The following is a 10,327-nucleotide window of genomic DNA, read 5'->3' as shown; positions in this document are numbered from 1 at the left end:
CACCCTCCCACAGAAAGGCAGCCAGCCCCGCTGTTCCCGCAGACAGCCCCCCCCAGACCCACCAGGTACTCGAAGACGAGAGTGAGGGAGCGCTCGGTGTGGATGATGTCGTGCAGGGTCACGATGTTGGCGTGTTTCAGGTTCTTCAGCAGCGACACTGAAAGGCGAGGAGATGGCAGGTTGGGGCAGCAGGACCCGGACGTCTGCGTCCCCACCCCTCCCAAATCCACCCGCCACCTGGCATTGCCCGTGAGGGGCTGCGATGGGGAAAAGCCCCTCCTGCCCTCACCTTCCCGTATGGCCGTGCAAGGGGCCCCTTCCTCATGCTCCAGGCGGATTTCCTTCAGGGCAACGAGGTTTTCGGTCAGCTTGCTGCGCCCCTTGAAGACAGTGGCGTAAGTGCCCTGGGGGGAGAGAGAAAATACAAGCCATGCAGACCATTTGCCAGGGTGGCACAACGCTGATACACTCCGTAACGCTCCCAGGAAGGATAATTCGAAACTAAAGACCCAAGACTGAAGCACACAGAAAGACTCGGTCTAAAATTTGCTAGATACCGAACCAAACTGGCTAAAGTCTGCCCTTTGCAGTTCAAGCTGCTCTTCTAATTCAATTTAAATCCTTGCAGGGGTTTCAGAGTCTACTCACCTCTCCCAGTTTGTCCAGTTTAACATAGGTTTCCAGCTTTCCAAACCCGATATCTGACTGTAAGAGAAAAAGGAAAACATCACTGGGAGAGATGGCATCCAGGGGATGGCTTCACCTCTGGGAGAAGGTCGCGAACGCTGAAGAGCAGCAGCTTTGGGGGCAGATCCATCAAGGCAGGCGTTTGTATGCAGAGGCCCAGCTAATCTAAGTACATAAAGTCCACATTTTCCTGGAGGAGCCGTGCAGGCGCCCAGATGATCAGTCACTAAACCTCCACGAGCCACTGGCTGCTGAAGCAGGATGGATGGTACCTGCACCTGCGATTTGGAAAAAGCCGATGTCCTTTCTATTGGAGAAACTTCACAGGACCCTGCTGCAACGCACAGCCCGTTTCTCGAGTGCTTTCCTGGTCTTTGCTGTAACTCCGTTCATTTCTCTGCGTGCTGCTCACGTCAAGCGTGAAAGGGACATTTTCCCATTCGGAACAGTAACTCTTTAACGTGCTGCTGGGACCTGCTCTTGCGTACCCAGTGAAAGAAGGGCACTGCAAGGCCACAGATTGAGGTGTCACTCCTAGCACACCCCTGAAACTGCAGTTTTCTGTGGGGACAGAGACACCTCCTTGGTTAGTCTGGATTATCTGTGTGCCAAGGCAGGGGATAGTTCCCAGCAAAACAGGGCCCAAGGCAAATCACTGCTCCTCGAGCTTAACAAACCAGTGTTATTCTCCCACAAAAGATGTTTGCATCGGTGTAGTCCCAGGCCAGCAGCCACCTCTGGCCCAGCTAAAGGCCCCCCCAACCCAGCAGCACTGCCCGTCTCCTGAGCGAGGGCTCGTGCCGTGCCGCTCGCCGTTAGGGGATGGAGCTGGATGGACAGCTGTCAATCCGCCGGCAGAGATGAGGGATGTGCACCCACGTCTGGGCTGCTCTTGCAGCTTTCCCAGCTCGCCAGATCTGCCCCATGGGAAGGCTTTTTCCTTGCAACAGGCACTCACCAGACCACCAAGCTCTCACAAGCTGCCACAGGCAGCGGGACTTGCTCACACAAGCTGGATTTGGACCGGAGAAATCCCAGGGGAACACAGTGGGTTTTTCTACTCTGTTTTGGCATCCCCAAACTCCCAGCGTACACTGGAAACAGATGTGTCCTGAGCAGGTCAGTGAGGTGGCTGCTGCAACCATCGGTCCTGTACACTCCCCAGAGCCATCCTGCAAGTTTTGCAGGAGGATGTCTTATTCATGGAGGAGACCATGAATATTAACGGCACATTGCTCCGGCTGTGTCTATTTTATTGATTAGACAGAACAGGCAAGTAAATGCAAGCTCTCCTTTCCTCCTCCCTCCCCCTGAACAAGCATGCCAGATTTGAAGATGCCTGCTGAGACCTCGCTGTTGTATCTGTCCAGCTCTGAGCCCTCCTGGGCAGCAGGACACACACTTGCACACTTGTAAACAGGGCTCCGGGTTTTAGCTCCTACATATGCTGATGCTCTGCAGTAAAGAAATTGAAATGCAAAAGCTAATTCATTATTTATCAGCATTTGCATTTCAACTAGCAGAGGCTCCAGCACTTGCTAAACTGCTGGAGGCTTTCCGTCTCCTCCTGGAAGGAGCCAGGCCAAGAGGAAAGTCAGGAATGTGCAGAGGTGAGCGAAGGAATGTGCCTGGGGATTCACGCAGCAGTACGCAGGTGTGCATGTGTAGGAGTAACCTGGGGGAGAGATGCTTATGTGATGGGGGGTGTGCAGAATGGGATTTGCAAGGGCAGGAATGTGTGTGTGACACACGGGGTACACGGGAGCTTGCACAGCAGGGCATGACTGCACGGGGTGGGCATCAGCCCACGCGTCTGCAGGCTGGGACAAGATGCTGTGCCCGGCGCTGCATCTCTGCACGGTGACACTTACGAGGGAAGCCCGTCGGGACATCCTGCTGAGGGGCTTGGGGAACTCCGGACTCTCCATCTGCAGCTTCTGCAAAAACTCAGGGGGCAAGCGGATGTCCATGGGCAGGGAGAGACGCTTGCTGACGTCCTGCGGAGAGGGCCAGAAGAGGGGTGCTGAATGCATCTGACGAAAGGACTGTACAGAGGGGAAGTGCTCCCTAACCAGATCCGGCATTAACGGCGAAGCAAAGGGTGCAGCATCTGTGGGACCCTCAGCCAGAGGAAAAGGGAAGGTGTGTGGGTATGTGTGTGCGTGGGGATGTGGACTGGGCTTTGCCAGCTATCACAGGAGTCACGTTGAGTGCACCCAAGAGCACGTCAGGGCTCATGTCTGAGACTGCCAGCTCCCCATGAACCGAACACCAGCTCTTCCAGCCAGCACGTAGGTGACCACCAGAACTTGCCACGTCCCTTCTGCCCGCTCCCCCTGCAGCAGTACTTGCCTCCATGGAGAAGCGGCGCTGGTTGTTGTTGCGGTAGCGCACGGCCATCGGGGACTGGCCTTCCACCTCGGAGGGGGAGATGGGGCTGGTGTCTGCTCGGAAGTCCCTGCTCAGGTGTCCCAGCTGCAGGTGCCCTTGAGCCAGGTCTGAGGAGAAAGAGAAAGGAGAGCGAGCTGCTGGAGCGGCAGCACAAGTGCCAAGGCCCAAGGCATTTGCTCTGGAGAAAAGAGACAGAGAGCAAGGCAGAGAGGTCAGAGATGCTCTGGGGCCATGGAAAAGTCTTCTTCCCCCTCTGCATCCAGGAGGCAGAGGGAATACCTCCTTTTTGCCCAGGCTCCTGGTGCATCACAGCTCTGCTCAGCAGCACCCCCAAAGCACCCTCCTGCAGCCCCCTGCAATGAAGGCAGATAGGGAGAGGGATGGAGAGAGGGAATCTGCTTCCCACCCAAGGCCATCCAGATCTCCCACATCCCAACCCAGTGCTCAGCCCCGCAGGCAGCATTACCCGGCAGCTCACCCCTCTGAAGCAACACCATAGGGTTTTGCCCGAGTGAGTTTTCACCTGAACTTCCCAGCTTTATCTTCACTAACGCTGCGTTAGACAAAACACGACTGGCACTTCAGGAACACCCAGGCACCCACCGCAGCTCTGGATCCCTCTGTGCTAGGAGTGCACAAAAGCAGTGCAGAGTGCCCTCTCTTATTTACAAGTGCCCTTGTAAGCTCGGGGGAGCTTAGAAGCACACGTACCTCATCTGCCCCACAAACCACCAAAACACACATCAGGGCCCTTTCCTCCAAGGATGTGACCGTTTCTCAGAAGGTGGATTAAAGGCTGCGGAGTGACTTATTGAAAAACAAAACACTCCAGGCTTTCCTGCCCCAACCTGCTGCACTTAGCCAGACACACAGCCCTGAGAAGCACAAAAGCTCTCTTGAAAACCAAAGTAGCTCAGAAAAATAACTCTTCTCTTGGGACTCCAGGTGTGAAGCCTCACTGAGCCCAAGAAACCCTGAGAGGAGCAAGAAATCAGAACAAAATAAGCCATTGAGCTCCCTCTGGTCTCCAGTTTGAGGCTTGCACTTAAACCTCCTCGCTCTGTAATTAACAGCTGGTTGGTAGGAATATTCTGGCACTCGTAGACCCAGACAGCGGCACTGCAAAACACTGACGGGTTCAGCGCAGGTCGCCCGGACCCCAGAAGTGGATTCACATGGATGCTCTTTCCAAGGAGCTGTTCAGAAGGAGGCAGGGCTAACTGGGTGTACTGGAAGGAAGAAAGCAGGGCTAACTGGGTGTGCTGGGAGGGAGAAAGCAGGGCTAACTGGGTGTGCTGGGAGAGAACAGAACCACCTCCTCAAGGTAGGGATGCATCTCCCCCTGAAAGGTGTGGGGCCAAGCAGGGACGACTGTTTTGTCCCCTTCCCGGTGGTATCCAGCTCTCTCCCTTCTCGTCTAAACTTCACAGCTCCGCTCCAAGTTAGCAAAGCCTCCGGGTCCAAGGACCCTGCCCTGGAGCACTGGTGTCCTCCGTGCATCCAGGCTCCCTGCAGTTATTTCCCCAGAGCAAGGAGGGATGTTGCTGGAGGGAAACTCCCCAGGGAGGACCTGTGATGTCCCCGGCTGAGCCACTGAGCCCTGTCCCTTGCCAAGCCCTTTCCCCGAGCTGCAGAGAGACAATTCCCTGCTACGCCTAATGCAGCTTTCCGCGCACGGATCCCAGCGCGCTCAGGCAGCCAGCGATGATCTCATTGCTGAAGACTGGAGAGGGAGGGCTGGCTTTCACGGGGTGGTGAGCAGGGCTGGGACCTGGCTGCAGTCTGCCCATCTGACGGATGAGAGGTGGCAGGCAAGTGACCTGGGAAAAGATGCAGTTTCGTGCCATCGTCACTGAGGGACCAGGGGACCAGCGAGCTGAGGGATGCAGGGTGTCCCCAGAGACAGCCTGCACCTAAGGGATGGGTTCAGCCCATGCCACTGGGCTTGGGAAAGCTGAACCAGTGCCAGGAGTTTTTGGGCAGACAGGCAAGAACGAGGCACACAGTCACCCCTTCTCCCAGGACCGCTGCGGGACTCTGGTCCCTGTCCCTTTCTGACCATCTGTGCAGGAACAGTTAGGAAACTTACTTGAATTAACCACAGGTATAAAATTAAACTGGATCGATTAAACTGGATCAAATCTTTTTAACTTGCTCAATGCCTAAGCAAATTATCTGAATAAAAACCAAAGGTCACTTAAAATCTGGCTGAAAGGAAATCAACTAATCCACTTTAAATGATAGTTTGGGTGAATTTGTGCTGGTTCCCATAGGTAAACAAGCCCAAAGTCTTGGTAAAAGATGAATCCTGTCCCCGAAAACTGCAAACCGGCAGCACTGTCTCCCTGAAGCAGGTCAGTTAGTGTCAATCTCTCCTCATCTACAAGAGCATCAGCTGTAAAGCCAGAGGTAAAATGACAACCTGGCCATTCCAGCACATGCAAAAGGGAATGGGATACGCAAAGGATTTCCCAGGGATGGGAAAAGCATGCAAAAATACCCAGAAGGCTTGCAGAGATGAGGGAAAGGTGGTTTGGCTGCTCTGGGGCCAGAGGAGGCAGGTGGGATGTGCCAGCCCCATCCATGAGGTGACCGCAGCACCCGGGGACAGCCCGTCCCGTCCCGCAGAGATGCTCGATGGGCCGGGGCTGCCCTGGGCTGGGGCTGGGTGCTGGCAGGAGGGGTCAGGAAGCTGTGGGCATGCAAACGTGAGGGCCTGTTTGATTCTGCTCGGCATTTCATGTGGATTATGGTGAGCCCTGACACTCTGCAAATAATGAGGCTGCATGGGATATCAAAGCAAATTAAAGTGAGACCGCAGACACGGCGGCTGCCTTTGACGAGCCTCCCGCCTTTTTTTATAAATATATTTAAACACTGCCTCTGCCAAAACAAGCTTTGATCTCCCAAGGAAAGGGGCCAGAACCCTTCACTGCTTACCTGACTTACAACTTTTAATTACTCTGCTAAGTGTGAACGCTCCTCTCAAAGCTCTGTTACACTCACGAAGCAGGGCTGCGCGCAGTTCGTGGATTATTCATCCTCCTTCCTCCCCCTCACCATCACTTCTTTGTGGCCTTGCATTCCGAAGGCCAGATCTGGCTCTGATTTACGCCACTGCAAACCAGGAGTTACACAGGCTTTGCAGCCCGAATACTGAGACCTTATTTGGCCTCGGAGGACAGACCAGGCAGTAGCTGTTTTGGGGCAAAGTCTTGGCAGAGATATGAGCTGTTGCTGAATACCACCAGCTCTTATCAAAGCAAACGGGAGACACCAAGGCCTGATTCCTCTGAAAATCTGGAGTATGGAGAGGAATGTGTGACTGGGGAAGCCCAGGAGGAAAGGAAGGAGCCTCCCAGCCTTCAACCTTAACGTGAGGCTGGAGCAGCCATGGAGAGGGTTCCCCATCTCCAAGGATGTGGAGATGGAGCTGGCCTTTGTCAAGGATATCAGATATTGCACAGAGCCCAGCCTGGGCTCCTTAACCCAGGGGCTTTCTTCCACCTCTGCCTCTGAGACAGCAGCCACCGTGGCCGAGGAAAGGCTGTGCTGCCCAGGGGAGGGATGCACGGCAGGGCCGAGGGGCATCGGACACCCCAAGGCAGGCTGCAAGTAAACTAGGCTCTGACCACAGGCACCGCCTTTCCCTCTCTGCATCGTCAGACTCCACCAAAGTGACATTGCCCCTAACGGGATGTGTCCAGGCTGGAAAGCTGTTTGCTTTCCCATTTGCCAGCTCTGCTTCTCTCAGCCCTCATTTTATCAGCCTCTGTGTGCGAGGTCATGAGAATCACGGGATGGAGAGGACGGAGCTGGGGATCTCCCATCGCACCAACAAACGAGGCAGGTTTCTACCCACGAGCAGGCCTTGTCCCGTTGCCAGAGTCAGAGCAGCTCGGCACATGCTTTCGGAGCATCTAATGAGAAGCTCTTCTGGCCCCCGCATCACCCTCTTCCCCCAAGGACAGGCACACGCAGCCATGGAAGTGTAGGATTTGCAGACTGCCAGGACCTGTGAATGCTGATAACCTGTGATTTCTGGTGCTGGGGGGGAAAACAAAAACTGCAAGCAATTCCCTGAGGAGCTGTATGAGGTGATGAAAGAAAAAACGATGTGCTGATTTCTGCTGTGATTAGCACTCTTCTGGAGTGCGAGTGATCACAGTGCCTGAACTGTCACAGGTCATCTGCTCACCAGGAGAGAAAAGATCCCTGCAGGCAAGGCTGCCTGCCATGGGAGGGCAGGGACAGCCCCCGGGGCACGTTCAGAGCAAGGAAGGTGGAATTTGAAGCAAAACTGTTTCATGGAAGCAGTCCAAGAGTGACTGCCATGGCTCTAGGCTCAGTTCTGCCACCAGCTTGCTGCCCAACTGCAGCAAATTCCCTCTGCACCTTCATTTCTCCATCGGTAAAACAGGAGACCAACACCTCCGGGAGCACTGGTCAGAGCCCTCTCCAGACCAGGCAGCTCCCACAAGGCCCAAACCTCACCAACAAACCCTGTGTAAGACCAACTTGCACATAAACCCCCTTCTCATCCCCTCCAGCATCACCCAAGCAATCCTGTGCCCCTACACATCCGAAGCATCACACCCCTACACCATGCCCTAATTCCTCTTCACCCCAGGGTGACGTGCCCCCCCCAGCTCTGCTCCCCCTGGTACCCTCCCTCTGCTGAGCCCCCGCCATATCCCCTTGGCACAGGGCTGTGGGACAAGCTCCCGGCACGAGGGGCTCATTGAAGGGCTGCAGAGATGCCTCAGACCAATGTGGTTGTCAGGGCTCTTCCTAAGCAGGAGCCGCAGCCTGCGGGAGACGGGATTAAGGGCGCTGTGGAGGTGACTTCTCAGGGTTGTTTACAATCCCCAAGGGAAACGCAATCAAGAGATCTTGGGCAGGACAGAGCGGGCTCGGGGTGGTGGGTATGGGGGGATGGCGTGTTTTGCCTGTCCTGCGTGGGAGAGGGCTCGTGTGCAAATTGGGAACCAGGGAGCAGTGGGAACCAGGGAAGAAAAGCTGTGGCAGGGGGCCAGGACATGTTGCATCCAGCCCGGGAGGGATGTATGGACTGACGGGGGGTGGCATCAGGCAGCACATAAGGAGCCAGCAGCCCCTGAGCCACTCCTGGGTCCAGGCAGGTGGATCTCCTGATCATACCAGGTCTAGTACGGGCCCAGCCTCTACCCATGGGGTGAGGAAAATCCTCAGTCCTGGCCCCAGGCTCAGCCCGCTCTGACTTTGCTCTTATTCTTTCCTGGCTATCTCAGGAGCGAGAGCAAAAGCCGGGGCGGGGGGACACAGGCAGATGCTGCATGCACTGCTTTGCCATTCAAGGGCAAAGGAAGAACCGTGACCGAAGCTTCATTAAAGCAGAAGAATGGGGAAACCGCTTCCCAACAAAGCCTCAGTTTGCACGACGGAGATAACGAGCCCAGGCTGAGACATGCCAGAGCAGAGGGCCCCTAAGGAAGGCAACAGCAGCAGCAGCTGTCAGTGTCCAGGACTTTCTTAGCCTTGCACCATTTTATCCCCACAGCTTCTGCACATCTAATTAAGGGCTCAAGTCTAATTATAGCCCTCACTGCTTGCTAGGGTGTGAGGGGAGGTGTGTGCGGAGGGGGAGCAGGGAAGGAGACCGTGAAGGGATGCTGTTCAGGGCAGACTGGGTGTCTGGAGGGATAAAGAAGAGCATCAGGAGCTGCAGGAGTGAGGAAAGCCAGCTCTAAATTAGGTTACTGCATCCCTCCTTTCAAGCAGGTTAGCTGGCAGAGAGACAAGCCCTCCCTGCTGGGGCAGATGCAAGTGCCAGGCAGTTACATCATGGCCTCAGCCCCTGCTTGCAGCAAAAGTTTCTAGCGATTGTGGCTGCGGGGTGAGAGGAAAAAGAGCTTGAACGTGACCCGAGTGGAGCTGAGGGCACCGACACATGAACGGGCTGGCCTGTGGCAAAGTGAGATGCTTCAGTAGGAGGCGGCAGCAGTCATGACGTGATCGCCAGGAGCAATGCAACCTTGCACCTGCGGCAGCAAATTTACCCCTGGATGAAGCAGGTCTAACTCCGTCAGGTTTCCAAATGCCTGTCAGTGGCTCTGCCTGCCTGTCCACGCACGGCTGCCTTGGCGCGATCTGCTCCCGGTTTACGCCTCGAGCGTTGCCTCTCCCTCCGTATGCCCACAGCCGGAGACAGCAGAGCCTGCCCCAGCCTGCAGTGAGGCGGCTGCTGTTTGCAGAAGGGATGTGCCCCGTTCTGCTCATGGAGGTGTTAACCCTAAACCTCCCTGCTCCCTACGACCTTGAAAACTGCACCCCAGGAGAAGGCTGTGGGTTTGGGAGCAAAGGATGCTCCCCTGAACAGAGAGCGCAGCATCTTGGGCTTGGTGGAAGTGTCAGCCTGTAGCCCAGGAGAGGGCCCAAACACCACCATCAATTTTGGGCAGGCAGGAGGAGATCCCACACTTTCACACTCTGCCTTAACCACAGCCGTGTCATTCCTCTCCGTTTGGTGCAAATACCTTTCCCTCCTCTAAGGCTTTCCTTATGCAAGTACAGACCTCTCTTCAGATCAGATTTAATGACAAGGTGTTATTAATCCAGATGGATAGATGGGGGAAGCAACATAGACAACGGGACAGTAACTTTCCACATGCCAACACACCCAGAGAAAGGCTGGGGGGCCAGAGTGAAGATGCTCGTTGGCAGCGCTGACCCCAGATGCTCCTGACCAGCCCCAGCACCATGGCAGGGGCCCAGGGGCTCCTTACCTTCATTCCTCCGGTTGTTGAGCTGGTTGAACTGCTCCGTGAACTCTGTCAGTGACTCCTCGATGGTCTCCGTCCGCGGAACCGAGAGTGAAAACCTCCGCTTGAAGTTTTTCATCTTGTTCATTTTACCTTGTGCTGCGAGGGATGGCAGAGCCCTGCGGGGAAGGGGAGAGAGCAGGCTGAGAGGGCTGGGAGATGCATGGGATGGCCCCCAGCCCCTGCTCCCAGCTCCCTCCAGCACCCCGACATGAATTTCCCCTCCTGCGGATGAGGGATCCCTGCAGACATCCTCTTCTCCCAGCCACTGCTGCTGTGTCACAGCAAAAGAGGAGCCACGTGGTCACTGGGGGAATCAGGCTCCTCATGAATTTAAGAGCTGACTGTGGCCAAGAGGTGCAGGAGGCTTTTTCTGAGCTAGTTATCAGAGATGAGCCCAGAGCAGGGCTGTGCACACTGAATCATGAGACCTGACACAGGCTGTGCCT

At 55.5% G+C, this 10,327-nt stretch overlaps 1 protein-coding gene across 2 annotated transcripts in view; it reads right to left on the bottom strand.

Moving 5' to 3' along the window:
- The window catches only part of CDK18 (cyclin-dependent kinase 18), a 13,298-nt gene extending 3,332 nt beyond the window's left edge, over nucleotides 1–9,966 (bottom strand). The window contains exons 1-6 of one of the 2 annotated variants that reach the window (XM_010148455.1): nucleotides 9,843–9,966; nucleotides 3,040–3,185; nucleotides 2,559–2,684; nucleotides 649–705; nucleotides 290–404; nucleotides 63–157 (exon numbers count right to left, since the gene is read on the bottom strand). In XM_010148455.1, the coding sequence (XP_010146757.1) occupies nucleotides 63–157; nucleotides 290–404; nucleotides 649–705; nucleotides 2,559–2,684; nucleotides 3,040–3,185; nucleotides 9,843–9,966 (663 nt within the window). The remainder of the gene's footprint in view (nucleotides 1–62; nucleotides 158–289; nucleotides 405–648; nucleotides 706–2,558; nucleotides 2,685–3,039; nucleotides 3,186–9,842) is intronic. The other variant, XM_010148456.1, reaches the window with a different exon arrangement.
- Nucleotides 9,967–10,327: the final 361 nt, after the last annotated feature.

Source organism: Eurypyga helias, unplaced genomic scaffold (genome assembly GCF_000690775.1).
Source record: "Eurypyga helias isolate BGI_N326 unplaced genomic scaffold, ASM69077v1 scaffold8663, whole genome shotgun sequence".
NCBI lineage: Eukaryota > Metazoa > Chordata > Aves > Eurypygiformes > Eurypygidae > Eurypyga > Eurypyga helias.
This window is presented reverse-complemented; position numbering and strand designations above follow the sequence as displayed.